At 44.2% G+C, this 26,092-nt stretch overlaps 1 protein-coding gene across 40 annotated transcripts in view; it reads left to right on the top strand.

Moving 5' to 3' along the window:
- Positions 1-26,092, top strand: part of EIF4G3 (eukaryotic translation initiation factor 4 gamma 3) — a 455,276-nt gene that overhangs the window by 295,697 nt on the left and 133,487 nt on the right. For all 40 annotated transcript variants that reach the window (XR_006276414.1, XM_043500160.1, XM_043500159.1 and 37 more), the window contains one exon: positions 12,654-13,478. Coding sequence is in view for 39 of the 40 variants with exons in the window: in XM_043500160.1 (XP_043356095.1) it covers positions 12,654-13,478 (825 nt within the window). In the remaining variant the exon portion in view is untranslated. The remainder of the gene's footprint in view (positions 1-12,653; positions 13,479-26,092) is intronic.

Below are 26,092 nucleotides of genomic sequence, written 5' to 3'. Positions count from 1 at the left end.
GTTTTTCGCCTTCCTCTGTAGCATGGGGCACGGGTCACTTGAGGGAGGATTCTCTGCTCCTTGAAGTCTTTAAACCATGATTTGAGGACTTCAATAGCTCAGACATAGGTGAGGTTTTTCGTAGGAGTGGGTGGGTGAGATTCTGTGACCGGCGTTGTGCAGGAGGTCGGACTAGATGATCAGAATGGTCCCTTCTGACCTTAGTATCTATGAATCTATGAATCTAAGTGTAGACTAGGCCACAGTGTAAATTGATGCAGTGATGTCTGCCTGAGTAGGAGGCAGCCTTCAACAATAACTCCGAAAGGTGTGAATTTCTCCATTCATCTCAATATAATTATTAACATTGTAAACAAAGTCACTGGTGAACATGTTCACATCCAGCTACTGTGCTTATCCCACAAACTATCTCCCATTGCTCCTCAGGAGCCACAAGGTCTAAAGTGCCTGCTATCCAATTTCACAAATCTTCTTCCCTTTGACAACATCGGTCATACAATTATGATGTTCAGTACAAAATTCTACAGCCTATGGAACATTAGGATCAGTGTAAAATAAATTAAATGTTATATTAAATTAAGTAACAGAAGGGATAATGTAGTGCTTGAATTATTTATTTTTATTTTAATTCTGTAAGAACCTCAATATTTTAACTTTCTCAAAAGCTGCTATGGAATCTTCAGTCTGCTGCACTGGAATGCTGCATAATACAGTCGGGATATTGCTGCAGAATTTAGGTCAAGTTTGTCACAGAGTACACAGGGCTGTGGCTATGACTCTGTTGCAAAAACTATAATTGGGAATGGAATCAGAACTGCCAAATTTCAGCCAAAGGTTGGTGAGATTCTGCATGTTCAGAGTGGGTTTTTTTAAAACCTCCACTTAAGATTTTTCAAAATCTTCACCATGTTTATTTTTTAAACATATAGTTGGTTTTAGAAAAATGGATTAATATTGGAGAAAAAAAGCAGAAAACGGCCCCCATATATTGTATCGTGACTATCAATATGTGCAAAATCAGCATCAGCGCTGCACTGGAAATGTTCATATCAGACCAAATGATGGGAAAACGTCAGTGCTGTCTGTAGATTAGGTTCAGATAAACATTCTGAGGTACAGATGAATATCTGAACCCACTGGTTTCAGAGTAGCAGCCGTGTTACTCTGTATTCACAAAAAAGAAAAGGAGTACTTGTGGCACCTTAGAGACTAACAAATTTATTAGAGCATAAGCTTTCGTGAGCTAAAGCTCACTTCATCGGATGCATTCATCCAGCCCATCCTGAAGATATCATCACCACAACCACTCTTGTCCCCAACAACCCAGCTCCCTCCTATTGTTGTTTTCTTGGTGGAACATTGGTGACTTATTCCCCCTTTCTAATGTCTTAATGGAGAAGCAAGCAGGCCTCTGCTTTGCTGAAGTCTTCAGAGTACTTTAATCTCCTCTGTCCCCCTGTTTTCCTCAATCTGAAGTTCAGATTTTCCCCCATTGCCTCCACTCCATCCCGAGTTCCCCTTCCTTTCCCTCCAGTTTTCCCAATCTCTGTTTCAGAAAATGTATCAGTAAGAGTACTTCTTTGAGTGATGGTGCCTACTGTATTCCACTGTAGGTTATACACATACACCATGCGGCTAGAGTTGGAGCTTTTGAAAGTAGTAATGTCTGTTGGTCTGTGCATATGTCCTTGTTCCATGCCCTCAGTTCCTTCTCACTGCCGCATGGTCCAAGTCAGAACCTCTTCTGTTCTCTCATCTCTTGTGATGCACTTTTTACAATACAGGAAAAAAAGACTGTTCATTCTTGTATATAGTTAGTATTTTGTTGTTTTTTGTACTAGTTTTAGTGTTAGTAGTAGTTTTTAGAATTTTAAGGACTTCGGGATGCTGTTTTGCCATTTTCCCATTTCCCACTCCCCCCAGCACCCACACTTGGATACTGGATTATGCCGAAGACACCGTGATTCAAGATCTGTGCTTCCTTCGTTTTCGGTGAGCGACGAGCACCAACACTGCCTTTACTACTTGTAGGAAGTCCACATCGCATCCAGATGCAGTATCTGCCTCTCCTTCCCAGCCTGTACCCAGAAAGGCCGGGCTGTCTGCCTCAAGAATCACCTCATGGAAGTCGTCGTGATGATGCAGTCGGATCCAGGCTGTGGAACCCCTCCTGTACATGAGCCTGAGGTGTCAAGGAGTGCGCCTCATACCATGGAGCTCCAGTCTGGTTCCACTGATATCAGCGCTACGAGCCCCATACCGGGGCCTAGCCATGAGGCAAGGGCGCATGTGCATAAGCATGGCAGTAAGTCTTCCTCAAGACCCAAGAAGGACACTTCATCCTCTGTGAGTTCCAGCCATGGGGAAGCAGCACAATCCAAGGGTCACAGGCACAAGAAGAAGTCGCATAGAACACTGGACCTGCTGGTTCTGGTTACTGAGCCGCATACCCCTTCTGAATTGGTACCACTGAAGTCATGGAAATCATTGGTTCTGAAGCAGCCTGCTGTTCCAGGCCGGATTCCGACTCTGGAACACATGCCGCTGACACCAGGAAGCTTCGAGTCTGCACCTAGATCTCATGAACTGTTTGAGGTGAGGGCTCAACATCTCCTGGTGCATTTGCTTCCTAAGGGAGCCGCTCCCCTGCTTTGGACTTTCCACCTTTTGGTCGTGTTCCAGAGTGCTCCCCTGTGATGTGCTGGGTTCTGCTGGCTCCCCGGTTGGAACAAGGGTCTGTCATCTAGGTATCAGAGGACTCCAGCGGAACACAGGGTCCGCCTCTCCTGTACTGTTGGCATGAATATCCAAAGGCTCCGGCAGCTCGGTGGTAATATCCTCACTTTCCTCAACACAGGAGCCATTGCTACCTTGCCCACCACAGCAACCACCTGGTTGGCCATACTGGGGGTCTTGGCCCCCATATCTGCTTTTGGAATCTTCCTGATCAGCCTGAGAGGAGTCCCCCATCTTGCCACTCCAACCTTCATCAAGAAGACAATCGGAACTGGGGTTGGAGGATGCACTGCTTAGCCTGACCTCAGTGGTACCACCAGATCTGGATGTGGTTCCCCTTGTTGTCTCAGATGTCATCGATTCCTTCCTCCTCACCAGACAACTACCGTCAGTTCCACAAACTGCTGCGGATCGTGGCTGATGCCCTCCACCTTCCAGTGGAGGAGATGCAGGACAGCTAACATCAGTTACTTGATATTCTGCATGCATCAGTACCTGCCAGAGTGATGCTACCGATCAACGATGCCATTCTCTAGCCAGCCTGCACTGTCTGACATACTCGACACTTGCACATCCACCCTCAAGGGGGCAGAAAAAAGATACTGTGTACCTACAAAGGAGTCTGAGTTTGTTTTCTCACCCCACACCCAATTTCCTAGTTATTCAGGCTGCTAGTGAACGGGCCAGGCAGCAGTATCTGTGTTCCACTCCAACAGAGAAGGATGGTAAGAGATTGGACCTTCTAGGTCATAAAGTCTTTTTTTCAGCCAGCCTTCAGTTTCAGATATCTAATTACCTGGCATAATTAGCAAAATATGACTTTCTGAATTATGGCCAATTAGCAAACTTTGTGGAGAAGCTTCTTCAGCAGGATTATGACCACTCCAGGAAGGCAAACTGGTTGCCAGGATGATGTGCCAGGCCTCAGTAGATTCAGCGTACCTATCTTTGTGCCCAGTTGCATTCATCTGGTTTCCCCAGGGAGATACAGGACATAATTGAGGACCTCCCTTTCAATGAATCTCACCTCTTCAACCAGAAAATCGATGATTCCCTGCACTCCTTCAAGGACTCTAGGGCTATTCTGCAAATGCTGGATATTTCTACACCAGCATCCAAGCACAAATTCTACTGCTCACCTCCTGCACGACAGTACAGCGTTCCTCAATTCTTCCATCAGCAACCCTATGAGCCTCCTCATAAGCATCAGAAGACCCAACAATCCCGTTTGCCTGGGTCATCAGCACAGTCCCCAAGAAAAAAGGGAGGATGAGGACCAGTCCTAGATCTGTCATCTCAACCGCTTCATATGCAAACCAATCATATTTTTGCTAGAAAACAGCATGTGATTTACGGCTCTTGTTATGCAAGACGCTTCCTTGTACATAGATATCCGCCTGACCCACAGACGGTTCTTGAAATTTACAGTGGGCCCTGGTCACTTCCAGTACAAAGTTCTACCATTTGGTTTCACCACTGCTCCTTGGATTTTCACTGAGGTTTTCTCTGTCGTGGCGGCCCAGACTTAACATTTTAATCTCTCTTCATTTACTCTGAAGAATTACTAGGAGTGTCCCTCTGGCAGCACGATCCAGATGAGAGGCTTGAGTATCGACCTCCCTGCTGCTTCTACTCCTCTCCTCCGTAGGGATGACTGTAAATGTCAAAAAATTGATATTGGACTCCACATAGTCAGTGGAGTACAAAGCAATCTCCATTGGTAACAAAGGCCTCTTCAAGTTCACGTCTACTTGCAGTGTCCCTTGTAAAGTACCATTTGTGCCATTGGCCCCAATATGTCTATAGAACCAGTATTCAGCCAGGCAGCCCTAAAGAAGGGTCTTCCTGCTGAATGCACATTCAGATAGGCTCTCTGTCTACAACTCTTTCTCTTCTGCTTGGCCATTGAACCAACCCAAAAAGGAAAGCAAGAAAAACAAATACAAATGCTTACAAGATCATTGGGTTCTCAGAAAAGATGGGAAGAGCTTTCTAAATTGTATAGGGGAACGGTTGCAGATTAAGTGTCCAATCATATATCTGTTAAGTTCACATCTTGTATTACTCTCCATCCTTCCTTTTAGATTGATTAGGTCTGTCTTAGCCTCTATATTTTTACAGGGTCTCATTAAATTCAGTTTTGCAGGTTATATTCCAGGGTCTCAGAGACACTAGAATTATTACTGTTGTTATAAGTTCTCAAAATTACAAGGGCCCTTGCGTAAAAAAACAAAAACAAAACAAACAACAACAACATATACAAATGTCAAAATGGAAGTTTATTCTGAATTGTAACCGCTCCCCAGATCTGAGATGTTGCAGATATTTCCATCTTCCTGCAATTACCAGAGACAGTTCTGCCTTTACACCAGATTCTTTGCTTTCATAAGTGCAGAGCAACAGCTCAGCTCTCCCACCTCATCCATTAGCAATCCTAGAACTTATTTAGAATTTAGAACTTATTTTGGAATTACACTAAACAAAATCTCCCTCCATCTTTAGGAGGTCAAGGTTTCTGGAGTTCTGTCCTCTGAATGGAGCCACCTGCCAAGTTTCTTCTCTCCATTTATTTCCCACTCCTCTAAAAATGGTGGCGAAGGATAAATGAAATGGGAAAAAAAACAAGAGATCCTCTCAGGAACCAAAGAACACAAAACCACGCTCTGTCTGCAGACCTACGCTCTGCTCAGCATCTGGACATCATGCTCAGGCCTCCATATCCTTCCCCACATCAACGGTAATACCTCCAGATGCACCTCCATAAGGTCAAATCAGTCCTCCTTGGCACTTTTCCAGTTTCATATTAAGGGATGAGGAGCACCACAGTGAAACCTAAGAGTCCTTCCTACCAGAGAAGGGACTCAGTTTACCTGGGGGCAAAATATGAGTTTGAACCGCTATGGGAAAGCTCAGACTCAACAGTGGAGCCAATTGTTCTGGTCCAAATCATCAGTATGATGCTGCTGGGTCAACTTCCAATCCAGAAAAATGCCTAGGGAGCAGGGTATTCCACATATCAAAGACTTAGATCTAATGACTTTTGACAGGTGAGTATAGGAAGTATTGCAACACAGATGCTCCCTCAAACTCAAGGCTCCTCAAAATCCCTTTTTGTCCCCTCTTGAAGCTTGAGAGATGTCATAATACATCAAACCATTCTGCATACAGTCTCATGTCTCCCTGAGCTGAGTCCCTTAAGATAAAAAGTGCTCAGGGTTCTACTCCAGATTCTTTGAAGTACAAAAACAGAATTTGAACCATGTGAGATTTCAAAAGAGAGTGAACAAGTCAATGAAGGTGATGAAATTCAGGATGGAAATGCTCTCTTCTGATAATACTGAAATCACTTGAGGAGACCAGTAGAGGTTGCAGGACTTTACAGAAGCTCTATCTGTGTTTTACAGTTAGGCCCTTTGATTGGAAAATTCTCTGGTTTGCCAACAGAATTTATCACTGCTGATACAACGTGGTCTTTCTGCCTTCCATGGTTTTCATGAAGTTATTGGTAGGTGATAATAACCAGATTGGCGAGTTTAGGATCTGAGCAACAATCATCAGAACTGATCCCAAGAGACCTTGCAGCAAGTAATTCTGGCAGTGCTCTTCAGGCACTGGGGTTTGTGACAAACTTGAAAGAAAATCTCTGGACTCTTTGAGGATTGTCTATATAGACGTCAGTATTGACGCAAGGAGGGCTCTAGTCCTCTCAAAGTAGAGGATGTGTTTGACAAGGTTCAAGTACTTATCCATGAGATATCACAGAACCAAGTGACATACATCTGTTTTATGCAGCTCCCTGATCTTCTGTTCTCATGCATAGAGATTACTCCATGGGCAAGACTGCCTATGAAAGAACTTCAGAGATTCCTCTTATGGGCTTGGAATGATTCCCAAGCAAGGTAATGAAAAGTAAAGATGCTGCCCAGTGTGATCGAGTCTACCAGGTGATGGAAGCAGGAAATCCCTGTAATAGTAGAATTCTTCTTTCACCATCTGAACCTCAAAATCCTAACCACTGACACCAACATTTTAGGGTTGCAAGGACATATAGGACATCACAATACACAGAGAAGTGAGGTCAAACTCAGAGATGATTTTTAGAGCATCAGTTTTGTAGCGAAAAGAAAAGGAGTACTTGTGGCACCTTAGAGACCAACAAATTTATTTGAGCATAAGCTTTCGTGAGCTACAGCTTACTTCATCGGATGCATTTTTACAAAGGGATTTGTAACACAAATGCAAGCTGGTTACGCTGTTGGCAGGTAAACAACTCAGAATAGTCCCTGAATCAAGGTGGACCTGTTCACATTCAGTCAAAATATGAAAATAAGGCTTTTCTTCATCAGAAAAGCAGACCAGAAATCACTGGGAAAAGATGCTTTGACTCAAGGAAGGTTGAATCTGTTTCTATATGAAAAAAGAAAAGGAGTACTTGTGGCACCTTAGAGATTAACAAATTTATTTGAGCATAAGCTTTCGTGAGCTACAGCTAGGATTGGAGAAACAACAGCTTCTTCCCTCCTCTAGCCTCCCCAGTGGCACGTCCTCCCACCCAGTGAACATCTCTTCAACCATTTAAACCCCAATCTGCAGCCTTCGGAAAGCCCAAGGAGAGGCTCATGACAGGATGGGCTCCGTGTCTGCCCTGCTCCGGCTGCTGATGTGTAACACTCCAGTGTCACATGCAGTGCCTGGGCAGTGTCCACTGTGGAGTGTGACTCTGGCTGGTACAAGCTGCTCTGCCACGGCCGCAGCTCACCCCTGCCTCACACCTCCGCCTCTAACATGGCGTCCATCAGCCGGGCGCTGCTTGCGATGGCTGTCGTCAGGAATATAAACTTGTATCCTTTCTCCTTCCCCAGGAATCGGAGAGCAGAGATCTCAGAAAAGGTGCAGCCTCCCAGGAAGACTGCTAGGATGACACGCTGCAACTCCCAGGCAGGATTCTCCTCCATGACCGGCTCTGTAGGAGCAAACTCATTGCCATTCAGCAGGTGTACCACCTCCTCCAGGCCCAGCCAGCCCTTGCGCTCCAGCATCCGATGAAGTGAACTGAAGCTCACAAAAGCTTATGCTCAAATAAATTTGTTCGTCTCTAAAGGGCCACAAGTACTCCTTTTCTTTTTGCGAATACAGCCTAACACGGCTGCTACTCTGATACCTGTTTCTATATGCTTTCCCTCCTGTTCTGATACTAGGAAAAGTAATTCCAAAGATCAAGAAAGAGGAAACTATGGCAATTCTCATTATCCCAGACAAAATCTCCTCTTTTATCTATTATTTGAACCTGATAGCGTGACTTATGAATGGCATTTCCTAAACAAAATGAAATACTCCTCTAAAGGAATAAATTATTCTCCTAGCCTGCCTGTAGGCTTTTTTGCCTACATGAAGGTAAGGCTGAGCCCTGGAACCTCATGGACAAGTCTGAACTGTATATTTTAGGAAAAGAAGTCTAGCTTGAGTGTCTCCGATTGCAGGAGAGAGCAGTCCCCAGAAAGGAAATTGTTAGGTAACAAATTTTCCATTATCCTTGGTCATATCTAATTCTATATTTATTCTGAGGGAACATAATGCAATTTCAGAACTGTAGCACTGCAAAGCACAGTGAAGTCACTATGGATAGGAGCGCTGAAACGTTTTACTTCTGGCTATTCTAGCATTTGGAGATCCCATTTATTTCTTAATGATTCATAATGAATAAATTTAGTATTTAAAAATATCCACTTTTTAATAGTTTTGTAAAAATGATTTCTCCTGGTGGTAGACTGGTTTTGGTCTTGTTCCATGTGTTAATGAATAGAGGTGCTAGACTAGTCCCTGAGTGTAGTTCCCAAACTGTTATACGCTGTCATGTAGTTGCCCAAAAGCAACTCTTTACACTATCCCAAGTCCATCCCAAGATTTCGAATGGAAAACAAACAGATCATGTTCAGAAGAGATCCAATCCATCCTTAATAAAAATAGGGAATCCTCTACAAGGAAGTATTATACTGCCAAATGGAAGCTGTTCTCCCTCTGCTGTCAGCAATGTCCCTTTCCTGTAGAGGAACCTGGGACGCTCTATGGACTATCTTCTTTCCATAAAGGCATCGTGTCTTTCTATTAGTTCACCATGCATACATTTAACAGCTACTAATGCCTTCCATCCCCTGGTGGAGAACTGCTCTGTTTTCACCTATCCTACAACTCTGGGGTTCGTAAAAGGTATCATCAGAACCTTTCCCCGGTATTAAAACCTATATCTGCCTGGCATCTGAACTTGATACTGTTATGCTTATGAATCTGCCTTTCAAGCCTTTGGTCACTTTTTCTGTTTTACACCTTTCTATGAAAATGGCCTTCCTACCAGCAATCACGGCGGACTCTCCCTACTTAATCTTTCATAGGGATAAAGTGTCCTTAAGATTTCATCCCTAAGATTCTCTCTGATTTTCACTTGAATTGAACTGTCCACTTCCTCTTTTTCTACCCAGAAACTCACATCAACAAGGATAAAGAAGATTTAATTCACTGGGTGTCCACAGAGCTTTAGTCTGCTACTTGCAAAGGACAGAGCCCTTTGGGAAGTCTTAGACACTTTGTTTCCATTACCGAGCAAATGAAGGGGAAACCCGTCTCTTTGTAAAGACCTTTTAAATAGCCTTTGTGCTACATCTTCATAGATTCTTAGATACTAAGGTCAGAAGGGACCATTCTGATCATCTAGTCCGACCTCCTGCACAGCGCAGGCCACAGAATCTCACCCACCCACTCCAATCTTCCTTTGCTATGAGCTCATAGAGTCCTTTCCCTACAGGTGTCAGGGCTGCTCAACCAGAGCACAGGCCACCTTGTTGGCTTCCCTGCAAGGAATTCCCCTCTTAGAAATCTGTAGAGTAGTGAATGGGGCTTAATACACACTCTTACTAGACATTATGTCCTTGCTCAAGCTTCATGCATGGATTTCTCCTTTGTTTCAACGATCTTTCTATCTGTGGTGTAACATACTTCCTCATACCCTCCTTCTCAATGAGTACTGCTTGGGAGTTGCCTACAGTAAACACCCTTAGGGACAAGCACTCAAAAACAAAAAAAACTTATAGTAACTGGAGTTCGAGCTGTGCGGTTCCTGTGGGTATTCACGACCTGCCCTCCATCCCCTCTACTTGAATCCTCACTTTATTCACTGTAGTGTAGGAACTGGAGAGGTGATTGGTGCCTTTTATGCCCTTGGTTCAGGGCACAGAGAGGTATAGGGCACAGGCATGGACCAACTGCTACTGAAAAATCTTCTGGTCACAGGCACATAGAGTGCATGTGCAACCATAGTAAATACCCATAGGGACCACACATCTCAAATAATGCATTATGATAAGGTAATTCACTTTACTTTTTCCAATCCAGCCTGATCTCTTTCACTAGCATACCACAAAATGAAATAGAACCTCTCTTCAGTGGAAACCATACTTAAATCCCCTTCATTTTCAGTTTTATGTGGGATAAATTTTAATTTTCACTGCTAGAATTTAAAACAAAAGTGTAAGGGTAGAGTGTAATAAGTCTTTTCTGATATCCTGAAGGGAGGAATTTAGAAACTTAGTTTGTTTTATTATTGTTGGACTATAAGGTGGATAGAAAGTTGGCTAGATTGTCGGGCTCAACGGGTAGTGATCAATGGCTTCATGTCTAGTTGGCAGCCGGTATCAAGTGGAGTGCCCCAAGGTTCGGTCCTCAGGCCAGTTTTGTTCAATATCTTCTTCAATGATCTGGAGGATGGTATGGATTGCACCCTCAGCAAGTTTGAAGATGACACTAAACTGGGAGGAGAGGTAGATATGCTGGTAATAGCTCATCTTAAGTGATCACTCTCCTGACAGTGTGTATGATAAAACCCATTGTTTCATGTTCTCTGTGTTTGTATATAAAACTGGGAGGAGAGGTAGATATGCTGGAGGGTAGGGATAGGATACAGAGGGACCTAGACAAATTGGCGGATTGTGCCAAAAGAAATCTGATGAGGTTCAACAAAGACAAGTGCAGAGTCCTGCACTTAGGACGGAAGAATCCCATGCACCGCTACAGACTAGGGACTGAATGGCTAGGGAGCAGTTCTGCAGAAAAGGACCTAGGGGTTACAGTGGATGAGAAGCTGGATATGAGTCAACAGTGTGCCCTTGTTGCCAAGAAGGCCAATGGCATTTGGGGATGTATAAGTAGGGGCATTGCCAGCAGATCGAGGGACGTGATCGTTCCCCTCTATTCGACATTGGTGAGGCCTCATCTGGAGTACTGTGTCCAGTTTTGATTCCCACGTTACAAGAAGGATGTGGAAAAATTGGAAAGAGTCCAGCGGAGGGCAACAAAAAGGATTAGGGGGCTGGAACACATGACTTATGAGGAGAGGCTGAGGGAACTGGGATTGTTTAGTCTGTGGAAGAGAAGAATGAGGGGGGGATTTGATAGCTGCTTTCAACTACCTGAAAGAGGGTTCCAAAACAATGGATCTAGACTGTTCTCAGTGGTAGCAGATGACAGAACAAGGAGTAATGGTCTCAAGTTGCAGTGTGGGGGTTTAGGTTGGATATTAGGAAAAACGTTTTCATTAGGAGGGTGGTGAAACACTGGAATGCATTACCTAGGGAGGTGGTGGAATCTCCTTCCTTAGAAGTTTTTAAGGTCAGGCTTGACAAAGCCCTGGCTGGGATGATTTATTTGGGGATTGGTCCAGCTTTGAGCAGGGGGTTGGACTAGATGACCTCCTGAGGTCCCTTCCAACCCTGATATTCTATGATTCTATGATTACTTGTCAAATTATCTTATCTCACTTCTTAATAATAGCATGGTGTTTTGCATCCTTAAAGCAATAAACAAATTACTAATCATCACAATACTCTACTCAGGTTGGCAAATAGTAGTATTCCCATTTTACAAATAGAGAAAACTAGAGTTGTGACTTGCTCAAGGCCACAGAGGGATTCATTTTTAGAATGAATTTCAGAATGTTGTAGTTCCTGGGTCTCAGTGTTACACGCCGTCCACTAACCCATTCTGTCCTCTTTCCTAGAATTTAACTTACATTTATTTTTGTTTTGCGTTCATTGTCATTTTTAGGAAGAAGAGTCCTGTTTTGAGCAACAAAACTCTGTAGGTTTCCAAAATTAACAAACATGTCTTCTGTAGTTAAGGTTTCTAAGTATGCTTTGCTCAAGAAAAGGGTGATTTCTTGAAAAACTTTTGTTCTTAAAACTTCAACTGTCCATTAAATATTAAAGTTCCCCGAGAGTCTTGGGTCTCACTTTAGGTTTAAAGGTTAGCTACTGCTTCTGCAGTTCTTCCAAGGAGCTCCTGGAATAATGGACAGAACACAGAGTGGAGTAATGAAAAGGACCCTAAGCATGGCTAGTTAAAACTAAATTGGTAAACTAATCTGTCCTTTTGTCCAATTTTGCAACAGAAAAGCTTCAAAAACAGACTCCAAGGAGAAACTGCTGAGCTTGAATTAATATGCAAACTAGATACCATTAACTTGGGTTTGAATAGAGACTGGGAGTGGCTGGGTCATTACACATATTGACTCTATTTCCCTAAGTTAAGTATCCTCACACCTTCTTGTCAACTGTATAAATGGGGCATCTTGATTATCACTACAAAAGTTTTTTTCTCCTGCTGATAATAGCTCATCTTAACTAATTAGCCTCTTACAGTTTGTATGGAAACTTCCAACTTATCTGTATTTGTATATATATATATATCTTCTTACTATATGTTTCATTCTATGCATCCAATGAAGTGGGCTGTAGCCCACGAAATCTTATGCTCTAATGAATTTGTTAGTCTCTAAGGTGCCACAAGTACTCCTGTTCTTTTTGCAGATACAGACTAACACGGCTGCTCTGTAATCTGTCCTTGTAATGTTGTTTTTTTTTCTTCCCTAGAAGAGAAGCCAAAACCAGATTCAGTATTAAAATCTCCTTCCCCAGTCCTCAGACCAGAGCCTAGTGGGGAGAAAAAAGATCAAGCTGACCAGACATCTGAGGCTGCCTCAGTGGAACCACCATCAGAACTTCCTCTTGCTGCATCACCAGTCCCTCTTGTTCCTATTGCAGTTGTTGCTGCTGCTGCTGCTGTTTCTAGTAAACCTACATTCACAGCTGACTCAGAGGAGAGATGTGAACTAACTTTCCCGAAAGAGGAGACAATGCCTATATCCAATGCCACACCCTGCAGAGAAGAATCAGACCCTTCACCAATAGAAGAAGCTGATGCTGATACATGCAAGGAGCCTAGTACTGTAGCAACTAGTGATATTCCAGTGACTGCTAGTACTAATCTAATTAATGAAATTAATGGAGTTAATGAAAAAGTAACTGCTATAGACGGCATAGCAGAAATAGTTCAACAGGAAGTTGCACCATTGACTCCTGAATTTGAGATTTTGGAAGGCCTTCCTGCAGAAGTGAAAAGTGTACCATCTTCCACTGCTCTTTCCACCTCTCCCTCTCCGTCTCTAACTCCTCCTATTCCTGTTTCTGCTGCTGTTACCACTACAACACCTCCTTCCCCTCCTCTTCCTCTTCCTCTTCCATCTCCAATTTCCCTTCCTGCTGTTCAGGGAGATTTAGATGGAGAGGAGAGCAGAAGAACTACCCTTAATGAAGTTGTAAAAGATACTCAAAAGAAAGAAGAGGTGGAAGCAGATGGCCAACCAGAGGAGAATGCAGAGTCTCAGAATTTAAACTCCAGGAAGAACCCTGTACTAGGTAAGTTCTTGACATTATGGTCCAGCATGCATTAAACTTGAGGACAGAGGGAAAGGGGGGGTTATTTGGGTACAATTTTTAATCAGTGTAGTTCCTTCACCTTCCCTCTGTCCCCACCCCTGGATCTAGCTTGTACCAAATCACCACTGGTTTAATCAGAGAATGTTAATCCTTAATTAATAAGCACATCCAGGAAAACTAATGAGGTTATTACTGTTCGTTATACTATGTAACTCTGATCTTCATATAAGGGATAGGTTATTAGATGTTCCATAAGAATGTGTTATTTATTAAATATATCCTAGGATTTGTTCACTTTATATCCGCTTCTGGTTTATTTTGTTTCAATTGGGGTAGGGGACAGAACTGCACCCCATGTGTGTCCAGCCAGGAAACCTGAAAGACATCACTCTCCTTCTCTCTAACATCAACTGGCTGGCTGAATAACCAGCTTCTTTTGATTTGTCATCCTCCACCAAAACCAGCTGTAATATTCATCAGTCCTTGAATGTGAACCTTCTCAGCAAGCTATTTCAAAGCCTTGCATTTTGGACAACAGTGTCAAAAAATGATATTTCTGAAAGTGATAAATGAGTTGGACACTTATGTGCTTTAGATGGCTGAGATGCCAAGTGTAACACACTAGATCTACCCATCCTAACTTAATTTTAACAATGCATCCATTTTCCACTACAAAAGTAATGTTACAATACACCCCGTCACATAAGCGAAATGGTCTTCCCTGCTCAAGAGACTTTATTGTTATACCATATTTCAATATTTCTGGTTTTAAAAAAACAAAAACAAAACTATACATAGTAGTCCAGGAAGGTTGAAAATTGTTTATGAATGATTTGGAACCTAGAAATTAGATGCAAAACCTCTGTGAAAGCCTTCTAAAGCCTACATTTTTGTCCCAGAATTGTGAACTACATTTGGTTTAAACTCTCCTATGAGAACTTTGTGATTCTAACTTTAAATGGATTAGTTCACCAATTTTTTTTTTATTTGCTGTATTTGCTTCATTTTACGTGGAAGGTCGTTGTTTCTGTAAACATAAAGGGTGGAAAATTTGTGAATCAGTGGATGATTGGCATTTAGCTATTCTAAAGTAATGTTGGGTATAATATCATGCATAGGTTTATTTAATAGTTAACAGGACCAAATGTTGCTAAAGCACCACAGCCTCCGGAACAACTCTGACATCATAATCAAAAAGGCTGACAAAGGAGGTGCTGTCTACCATGTCCTACCATGAATAGGTAGGAATATGAACGAGAGGTTACTAGGCAGCTCTCTAACACCACATTCTACAGGCCATTACCCTCTGATCTCACTGAGGGTTACCAAAAGAAACTACAGCATTTGCTCAAGAAACTCCCTGAAAAAGCACAGGAACAAATCTGCACACACACATCCCTAGAACCCTGAGCAGGGGTATTCTGTCTGCTACCCAAGATCCATAAACCTGGAAATCCTGGACACCCCATCATCTCAGGCATTGGCACCCTGACAGCAGGATTGTCTGGCTATGTAGACTCTCTCCTCAGGCCCTACGCTACCAGCGCTCCTAGCTATCTTCGGGACACCACTGACTTCCTAAGGAAACTACAATCCATCGGTGATCTTCCAGAAAACACCATCCTGGCCACTATGGATGCAGAAGCCCTCTGCACCAACATTCCACACAAAGATGGACTACAAGCTGTCAGAAACAGTATCCCTGATAATGTCATGGCAATCCTGGTGGCTGAACTTTGTGACTTTGTCCTCACGCACAACTGTTTCACATTTGGGGACAATGTATACCTTCAAGTCAGCAGCATTGCTTTGGGTACCTGCATGGCCTACAGTATGCCAACATTTTTATGGCTGACTTAGAACAACACTTCCTCAGCTCTCGTCCCCTAATGCCTCTACTTTACTTACACTACAGTGATGACATCTTCATCATGTGGACCCATAGAAAAGAAGCCCTTGAGGAATTCCACCATGATTTCAACAATTTCCATCCCACCATCAACCTCAGCCTGGACCAGTCCACACAAGAGATCCACTTCCTGGACACTACAGTGCTAATTAGCGATGGTCACATAAACACCACCCTATACCGAAAACCTACTGACCATTGTACTTACCTACATGCCTCCAGCTTTCATCCAGACCACATCACACGATCCATTGTCTACAGTCTAGCTCTAAGATATAACCACATTTGCTCCAATCCCTCAGACAGAGACAAACACCTATAAGATCTCTATCAAGCGTTCTTAAAACTACAATACCCACCTGCTGAAGTGAAGAAACAGATTGACAGAGCCAGAAGAATACCCAGAAGTCACCTACTACAGGACAAGCCCAACAAAGAAAGTAACAGAACGCCACTAGCCGTCACCTTCAGCCCCCAACTAAAACCTCTCTATCAAGGATCTACAACCTATCCTGAAGGACCATCCCTCACTCTCACAGATCTTGGGAGACAGGCCAGTCCTTGCTTACAGACAGCCCCCCAACCTGAAGGAAATACTCACCAGCAACCACACACCACACAACAAAACCACTAACCCAGGAACCTATCCTTGCAACAAAGCCCATTGCCAACTCTGTCCACATATCTATTCAAGGGACACTATCATACGACCTAATCACATCAGCCACACTATCAGAGGCTCGTTCACCTGTGCATCTACCAATGTGATATATGCCAACATGTGCCAGCAATGTCCCTCTGCCATGTACATTGGCCGGACCGGACAGTCTCTACACAGAAGAATAAATGGACACAAATCAAATGTCAAGAATTATAACATTAAAAAACGAGTCGGAGAACACTTCAACCTCCCTGGTCACTCAATTACAAACCTAAAAAGTCGCAGTACTCCAACAAAAAAACTTCAAAAACAGACTCCAACGAGAGACTGCAAAATTAGAATTAATTTGCAAACTGGACACCATTAAATTAGGCTTGAATAAAGACTGGGAGTGGAAGGGTCATTACACAAAGTAAAAACTATTTCCCCATGCTAATTTTTCCCCTACTGTTACTCACGCCTTCTTGTCAACTGTTGGAAATGGGCCACCCTGATTATCACTACAAAAGTTTTTTTTTTCTCCTGCCGATAATAGCCCACCTTAATTGATTAGTCTCATTATAGTTGGTATGGAAATCCCCATTTGTTCATGTTCTCTGTGTATAGATATCTTCCTACTGTATTTTCCACTGCATTCATCTGAAAGTGGGTTTTAGCCCATGAAAGCTTATGCTCAAATAAATTTGTTAGTCTCTAAGGTGCCACAAGTACTCCTCATTCTTTTTGCTGATACAGACTAACACAGCTACCACTCTGAAACCTGTCACCTAAGTGTTTTATTTCCATTAATCAACAGTGCTTACTGCAAGATTTGTATGTGTTGGGGGAGGTAATTTTGCAAAATACTCTTTACATGAAACTGAAAGTTTATTCATTTTTTGTTATTGAAGGACAAGAGAAAATGAGAAAAATTAAAGATTTTTCTGATATTACACATAATTTTTCCCATATCATAATTATTTTAAAGGCTGCCAGCCTGAAACCTATAGGACCAGATTCTGCACTTGGATGATCAAATATGGTTCCCATTAGACTACAGTGAAGTATCCATGGGCAAAATTATACCTGTAATTTCATTACGCTTACAGTATTTACCTTTCACTTCTAGACCTTTCTTTCTGCATTGGTCTTACTGCTACTTTCAGAAGAGTTTCAATCACAGATAGACCACTTCAGCTTTCAAGTTTTAGGCATCAGAACAGGGGTAGTCAATAGGTGGACCGTGGGGCAAATTCGGACTGCCAGAGACTTTAGAACAGTCTCTGAAATCTTTTATTTACTTATTATTATAGTTTTTTTTATATTATTTTCTCTGGAGTCAGCACCTTGACTGTACCTTGGCCAAGAAATGTGGACCATGACACAAAATAATTGACTATTCCTGCATAAGAAGTTCCTAAGGGGTTTTAAAACCTGTTATATACAGAGACAAAGTGAACTTGAACAGGAAAAAATCATTATGATTTTCTGTCTATTTATATTTTGCCCTTTCAAAAATGCATTTATAAATGTGTAATGATATTAATTAATTACATCTACTGTATTATTTTCTGATATTAAATTACTTCTGTGAAAAGCTGTGAAATGGCTGAAAATTATGCCAGATTCCTGTAAATAATTTGCATGCTGGATCTAAACAGGCTCTTCACCATCTGTATAACATCAGATATTTTTCTTCTGCCTTCTCCTGTTTTAAATTTTTCATTGCTCTTGCAATAACAGTCTTCTCTCAGTCTAAGCCATTTCATAACACACATTTAATTTCTTCATTGGTTCAATAGTGGAATAGGACTACTTCTGTAAGTAACAATTTATATGATCAGCTCCTAAATTATAGGATTGGAGTTTGCTTTTAGATATACCATAGTTTAAACTCTAAATTATTATATACAAAGTTTTGGTTTCTTTATTATGAAGATTTTAATTTTAATGCTTTAATTTCATTATTGGTAAATAGCCCAACACACAGTCTCTGAAAAAATGTTTTTAGGAATATGGAAAAAAGTATTCCTCAGGTTTTGTGTAATCTTTCTTGAAGTTCTAATTCTTGTTCAAGTGCTGATCCTTATATGAATTCCAAATGCTGGTGTGCATGCGTACCATGTGCCAGAGCTGGAACTGTTCATAATAGTGTCCGTTGACACGCCCCCCCCCCGAAGCGTATCATGCGTCGGCATGTGGCGCATCCAAGGCTTTAAGATGCTGCGCGGGTCAACGCCGCTCCAGTTCCCTTTTACCGCTGCATGGCCACAGTTGGAACCCTTTGTTCCTACGTCCTCTTAGTTACCTAAGAGTATTGTGTTCGACCCTTTTTAACTGTATATAGTACCTATTTTCCTCCTCTTTAGTTTGTTAGTTTTACATTCTTAGTATATAGTTAGGTTATTTTATTGGACTTTCCCCTTTGGGGACTTCTCCACCCTTCCCGGCCCAATCCCATCTAGCCAGCTTCAAAAACTGCACCTTGTGCCCTCGCTCGTTCTCAGTGAGCAATAAGCACACTGTTGTCTCTACTGCCTGGGTGAAGCCCATATAGTTTCCTGCTGCTCCATTTGCCACTCATTTCCATCACGGACCTGAGCAGCTTATGCATTTCATCTCCATAACTTTTTAATAGAGGAGGCAATGTGGTCACATGCGCAACAAGACCTGGCTCCAACGGAACCACCAGAGTGACGCCTGTCACTGGTGGTAAGTGCCTCACCTGGCTCCTCATATGCAGCACAGCTGCACCCACTGAAGCCCCACCGCGTTCACAAGAAGCACAGGCACAAGGGCGGCTCTCTTACCATGGCCACCTCAGAACGATGCATTTCCTCCACGAGCTGGGATTGGTCGAGTGAGAAGTGTGCTGCAATAGAAGTTCGGGCTTCAACTTCGGCCCCTAAGAGAGTGTGCACACAACACCGTTCCTAATGCCACCACTTACTATCAGCCCCATCTAGTCCAGCAGCGGGACCTTCGACCTCGCTCTTGGCACTGTCAACTCCATTGGGACCCTTAGGCTTAATGCATCCGATCCCAGGCACTCCAGGCTGTCTATCACCTCTCACGTTGTCAGCGGAACTTATGCTACCCTTCGCAAGTACTCTGCTGCACTCTGGACTCCCTTCTCTAGTCGATGAACCCCTTGTCCTCCATCATTCTCCACTGGCTCCGGAACAGATGAGCCCCTCTTGCTCTTCAGCCATCCTCCTCCAGCATGCCTGGCACCATTGGTCCCAGCAGTGCTGACAGCTCCTCCCTTTCCAGAACCCTTGGAGTCTGACTGGTCTACCGAACCGGACACGGCCTTTTCCCTGGCCCACGCTTACAAACATTACAACATACAAACATTACTTACAGTCCTGATCCTTGGCACTCTTCGGACTACAGTCCTGCATCTGACTCCTAGTCCAGAAACCCACAGGCAATGTCAGTGCATGGCAACCCCTACTCCTGACCTAACTGGCCCTCCTGGGACCCCTAGCATCATCGTGGTATCATCGCCCACACCATGCATCTTCTTCCCATACTGCCACTGTCCAGGATGAACCCTTGGATGGGTCCTGCTCCATCGGCACTGCCAGTCCTGATGACACCTCCAGAACCACCCATCCCTACAGGCACTTTGTCACTAGAAAATGCCTTTATTCCACGTTCCGTCTCACACCTGGTGACCACACGCAATATCAGTCCCTGCTTCATCGCATGGCTACTGCCCTCAACCTTCCAGTGAAAGATGTTCAAGACCCTCAGTACCAATTCCTGGACATCCTTCAACTTTCTGGTCCCTCTCATACAGCCTTACCCATCCCCGCTGCCATACTGCATGGCGGTGCCATATAAGCTAGGCGGTGTGGCATACGCTAGCATCCTGCACCCCTACACGAAAGCGTATATACTTCCCTCTAAGGGCACAGACTTTCTGTGTTAATTGGCTGTAAAATGCTAGCAAATTGGAATGGTAACTTTTTACATCTACTTTGTAAGTAGTTTCATCCGATGAAGTGAGCTGTAGCTCACGAAAGCTTATGCTCAAATAAATTTGTTAGTCTCTAAGGTGCCACAAGTACTCCTTTTCTTTTTGTAAGATATAAATCACTTCAAAAGGTTCAAGGCAATGGAGAATGAGGTCCATGCTCTACATTGCAGTTTAACTCTACTTTCTGTTGCAAGGGAACATCTCAGTTCATCCAGTATAATTATGTAGTTACTTATTTGTATTCTGACATTTCTCTTTATGAATGAGGAGTGGAAGAACACGAGATACTCTGTCATAAGAAATCAGCCATCATATATTTGTTTGTTTTCACCAGTGGTGTTCTGGACCCTAAATGATAGTTGTGGAAAAGAGACCCTTGGTGCATGGGGTATTTAAATAATTGTTAAACCAGATGTGTAATATCATCACAAAAATTTACCAGCCCAGATACAAACATTACTCCCATGATAATGAAAAAGTAATGCTGCTTTACTCATTTAAAAAAAAACAAAAATACAATATCTCTCTCCAGGCAAATGGGTGAGTAATTTATAGATAATGTCATTAATGTAACAATAACTATAATAGATTGCAGAGTAGCAACCGTGTTAGTCTGTATTCGCAAAAAAGAAAAGGAGTACTTGTGGCACCTTAGAGACTAACAAATTTATTTGAGCATAAGCTTTCATGAGCTGTAGCTCACGAAAGTTTATGCTCAGATATAATAGATTGCATACTGCAACTTTGTAGTATGCCAGTGAGCAATGTACACTGTGCTAAAAGGTGTGTGTATGTGTTTGAATGTATAATGTATATACAAAGATGCAATCACATGTACCACTTGCCTGTTGTGGAGATATCCATACAATTAATTCAATTCACCGTGGGCTTTTGGCCACCTCATCTTCACTCTATCTAATAATCAAATTCCACAAGGACTGTTTCTAACATTTCAAAACTCTGAGGAGCTTCACAAATAAATTGTTTTAAAAAATGGCATGTTTTCTTCTGTCCCTCTTCCCCAATATGTGAAATTTCTTCTTTCTATAGTAAAGATCAGAATTATCAGACACATAGATAAACGTGATTTGTTGGGACATAGTCAACATGGTTTTTGTAAACGGAAATCATGTCTCACCAATCTTCTAGAAGTCTTTGAGGGGGTTAACAAGCATGTGGACAAGGGTGATTCAGTGGATATAGTGTACTTAGATTTTCAGAAAGCCTTTGACAAGGTCCCTCACTAAAGGCTCTTAGGCACAGTAAGCTGTCATGGGATAAGAGGGAAGGTCCTCTCATGGATCAGTAACTTGTTAAAAGATAGGAAGAAAAGGGTTGGAATAAATTGTTAGTTTTCAGAATGGACAGAGGTAAATAGTGATATCTCCTTAGGGATCTGTATTGTGTCCAGTACTGTTCAACATATTCATAAATGATCTGGAAAAAGGGTGGTTCTTTAACTGCTTGCCCATGTCGATTCCATTCTGTGTGTGCATGTGCGCAGTCGTCGTAGATTTTTGCCTTAGCAGTATCCATAGGGCCAGCTGTGGTGCCCCCTTTAGAGGCACTATGGAAGCTAGGTGCGCTCTCCAGATGGCATGGGATGTGGCAGACTCAGAGGCTAGGATGGTTGTGGCGGTGATTTTCATGAGGTGCAGCTCCTGGCTTAACACCACTGGTCTGTCCCAAAAGATGCAGACCTCTATCCAGGACCTCCCATTCGATGGGAACGGTCTCTTTTTGGAGCAGACTAATGAGAGGCTGCATGGATTAAAGGACATTCGGACCACACTGCACTCTCTGGGCATGCATATGTCGCAGTCTGCATGGAAGGAGTTCCAGCCACCCTGCCGCCAAGACCTTGGCAGCCTCGTCAAGGATCTGCAAGGAGAAGGGATAGAGAAACGAGCTTTAGTCGTTGCCGCCCTTCCTTTTCCATTCACCCTCGCAGCCCAGCCAAGCATCCCAGGGTCCAGAAGCGCTCATTTTGAAGGTTCACTCGAGAGCAATGCCCCAGTCAGTTCCCCGGATCCACCTTGTTCTTTCCTCGTCCATCTTCGTCCCTACCGTTCGGCCTGGTCGTGGGTCACCTCGGACCAGTGGGTGGTGGACATAGTATCTCGGGGCTATCCCCTGCAATTTTTGGCCACCCCTCCCTCCCACCTCCCCTCTTCTGGGACCGTTCTCACGAGTAACTACTTGTCTAAGAGGCTGAGAACCTCCTGTACCTAGGGGCAGTGGAGGAGGTCCCTCAGTACATGAAGAGAAAAGGGTTCTATTCCCACTACGTCCTAATCCCGAAAGCAAAACGGGACCTCAGACCCATTCTGGACCTGCATCACCTCAACAAGTCTCTCAGAAAGTTGCAGTTTCGAATGGTCTCCCTGGCCTCCATCATCCTCTCCCTGGATCCAGGAGACTCGTACATGCCACCCTTGACTTGAAGGATGCTTATTTCCATATTCCAAGGTCACTGACATTTCCTCCATTTCATAGTGGGTAGATGCCATTTTCTAGTCATGGCGCTGCTCTTTGGCCTCTCATCGGTCCTGAGGGTGTTCACAAAATGTATGGCGCCAGTGGCTGCTTACCTGAGACGTCAGGAGGTCCAGGTCTTCCCATATCTCGATGACTGGCTCATCAAAGGCAGGTCTCAGGAGCAAGTGCAGAGGAGCCTCAATCTGGTGCGTTCCACCTGCCATGACCTGGGCCTGTTAATAAATGAGAAAAAATCCATCTTAATACCTGTCTAGCAAATAGAGTTCATTGGAGCAGTTCTCAACTCTAGACAAGCAAGAGCCTTCCTTCTGGAAGTTCATTTTCAAGCTATATTGGCCGTGATCTCACATATAAAGAACAACCAGCTCACCATGGCTCACACCTGTCTGCGGCTCTGCAAGCATGGCTGGTGTCTGTCTACATCCTCAAGAGGCATGACCTAGACCGGGTAGTCAGGGTGCCGGACCACATCAGGTCATCCCTGGATTGATGGTTAGACCCCGGATCGGTGTTGGAGGGAGTCCGCTTTGTAACCCCATCCCCATTGTTGACCCTGGCCTCTGATGCTTTGGACTTGGGCTGGGGAGGCAACTTGGGCGAGCTGAGCACCCAGGGCCACTGGTTGCAGGAAGATCTAACCATCCACATCAATGTCAGGGAGCTAAGAGCAGTTCATCTGGCCTGCCAGGCTTCCTTGCCCCACCTGAAGGGCAAATGTGGTACAGGTCCTGATGGACAATATTACATGTATTACAATGTATTACATCAACAGGCAAGGCGGTGCCAGGTCTTTGGCCCTTTGTCAAGAAGCTCTCCGTCATTGTGTGCGGCATGCCATTCATCTGATAGCCACACACCTGCCTGGAACCTGGAACATCTTGGCAGATCACCTCAGCAGGACTTCCTCGGCTCGCCACAAGTGGTCGCTCCATCTGGAGATGTTCGTCATAATCTTCCAGGGGTGGGGGACTCCGCAGGTGGACCTGCTTGCGTCCAGACAGAACAGAAAATGCCATATGTTTTGTTCGATGCGGGGGACGGACAGGGGCTCCCTGTCAGACGCCTTTCTCGTTCCTTGGTCGGGAGCGCTAATGTATGCCTTCCCACTAGTGCTGTTGATTCACAGAGTTCTTGTGAAGATCAAGCAAGACAGGGCGAGAATTATCCTAATAGCCCCCACGTGACCTTGCCAGCACTGGTTCGGCACATTGCTGTATTCGGTAGCCTCCCCACTGCAGCTGCCCCTCTGGCTGGATCTGCTATCCCAGAACTACGGCAGCCTTTTGCACCCAAACCTGGTGGCGCTGCACTTGATGGCTTGGCTACTGCATGGCTAAGTGCGGACAAATGGGCATGCTCAGCCCATGTTCAGCAGGTCTTGCTGGGTAGCAGGAAACCCTTCACCAGAGCAACTTACCTGGCCAAATGGAAAAGGTTCATGTGCTGGGCCTCAGAACAGCGTATTCGGGCCAAACAGTGCTGCAAGCTGCAAGACTCTGAGTCCACCTCCATTGATACTGCTTGTGAGCTAAGTTCCCTCTAAGCTGTGCGGCCACGCAGCTACCTATCCCCAAGCCCCAGACCTGCCGCAGCGCCCCTCTCCCCACCCCAACCCAGCCCAGTGCCAAACCTGATGCAATCGGGGGACAGGCGCCCCACCACAGCCCAGCACCAAACCTGACAGGTAACAGGCGCACCCTCCCCCAGCCTGAACCTAGGCTGGCCTGGATCTGCCACGGCAGGGAGAGGCGCCTCTCCCCCCCCTACCTCCAGCCCAGGTGCTGCTGCAGGGAGAGGGAGCGGCGGGAGGGGAGTCCTCTCTCCCCACCATAGCCCTGGGGAGCCCCACTGCACCCCCACCCCAGAGCCTGCACCCCCACACCCCAACTGCTTGTCCCAACCCTGACCCCCACATCCCCGGCCCCACCCCAGAGCCTGCACCCCCAGCTGGAGACCTCATCTCCCCTGCACCCGAACCCTCTGCCCCAGCCCTGAGCCCCCTTCCACACTCTGAACCCCTTGGCCCCACTCTTCCACATGAATTTTGTTATATGCGCCAATATGGAGGTGATGTGTCACACATCACCTCCATATTTGTGGACATAACAAATTCATTCTGCACATGGGTGGGAAAAATTAGAGGGAACACTGCTTGTGAGTCACCTAGAATGGAATTGACATGAGCAAGCATTCAAAGAAGAAAAAACTGTTACCTTCCTTTCATAAATGTTGTTCTTTGAGATGTGTTGTTCATGTCCATTCCAATATCCGCCCTCTTGCCCCTTTGTCAGAGTTGCTGGCAAGAAGGAATTCAGAGGGCATAGGGCTGGCAGCACCTGATATACCAACGCATCAGCGCGGCACTCAAGGAGGCGACAAAGCTGGCTCTGTAAAGGCAAAAATCTCCGACAACCGCGTACGTGGGTGTGCGCGCACCTAGAATGGAATGGAAATGAGCAACACATTCTGAAGAGCAACAGTTATGAAAGGTAGGTAACTGGTTTTTAAATAATGAGGTGGCAAAATTTGCAGATGATAATACTAAACTACTCAAGATAGTTAAGTCTAAATCAGACTGCAAAGAGTTACAAAGGGATCTCACAAAACTGGAGGGCTGGGCAACAAAATGGCAGATGAATTTCAGTATTGACAAATGCAAAGTAATGCACATTGGAAAACATAATCCCAACTGTATATATAAAATGATGGGGGTCTAAATTGGCTGTTACCACTCAAGAAAGAGATCTAGGAGTCATTGTGGATAGTTCTCTGGAAACAGCCACTCAATGTGCAGCAACGGTCAAAAAAGCTAACTAAATGTTGGGGATCATTAGGAAAGGGATAGATAATAAGACAGAAAATATAATATTGCTTCTATATAAGTCCATAGTATGCCATGGACTTATATAGAAGCAATATTATATTTTAGAAGCATAGAATCATAGAATAGAATCATAGAATATCAGGGTTGGAAGGGACCTCAGGAGGTCATCTAGTCCAACCCCCTGCTCAAAGTAGGACCAATCCCCAACTAAATCATCCCAGCCAGGGCTTTGTCAAGCCTGTCCTTGAAAACCTCTAAGGAAAGAGATTCCATCACCTCCCTAGGTAACTCATTCCAGTGCTTCACCATCCTCCTAGTGAAAAAGTTTTTCCTAACATCCAACTTAAACCTCCCCTGCTGCAACTTGAGATGATTACTCCTTGTTCTGTCATCTGCTACCACTGAGAACAGTCTAGATCCATCCTCTTCGGAACCCCCCCTTCAGGTAGTTGAAAGCCACTATCAAATCCCCCCTCATTCTTCTCTTCTGCAGACTAAACAATCCCAGTTCCCTCAGCCTCTTCTCATAAGTCATGTGCTCCAGCCCCCTAACCCTTTTTGTTGCCCTCCGCTGGACTCTTTCCAGTTTTTCCACATCCTTCTTGTAGTGTGGGACTCAAAACTGGACACAGTACTCCAGATGAGGCCTCACCAATGCCAAATAGAGGGAAATGATCACAACCCTCGATCTGCTGGCAATGCCCCTACTTATACATCCCAAAATGCCATTAGCCTT

This window comes from Dermochelys coriacea, chromosome 18 (assembly GCF_009764565.3).
Source record: "Dermochelys coriacea isolate rDerCor1 chromosome 18, rDerCor1.pri.v4, whole genome shotgun sequence".
Lineage (NCBI taxonomy): Eukaryota > Metazoa > Chordata > Testudines > Dermochelyidae > Dermochelys > Dermochelys coriacea.
The sequence above is the reverse complement of the archived record's forward strand: the minus strand, read 5'-3'. Positions and strand labels throughout refer to the sequence as shown.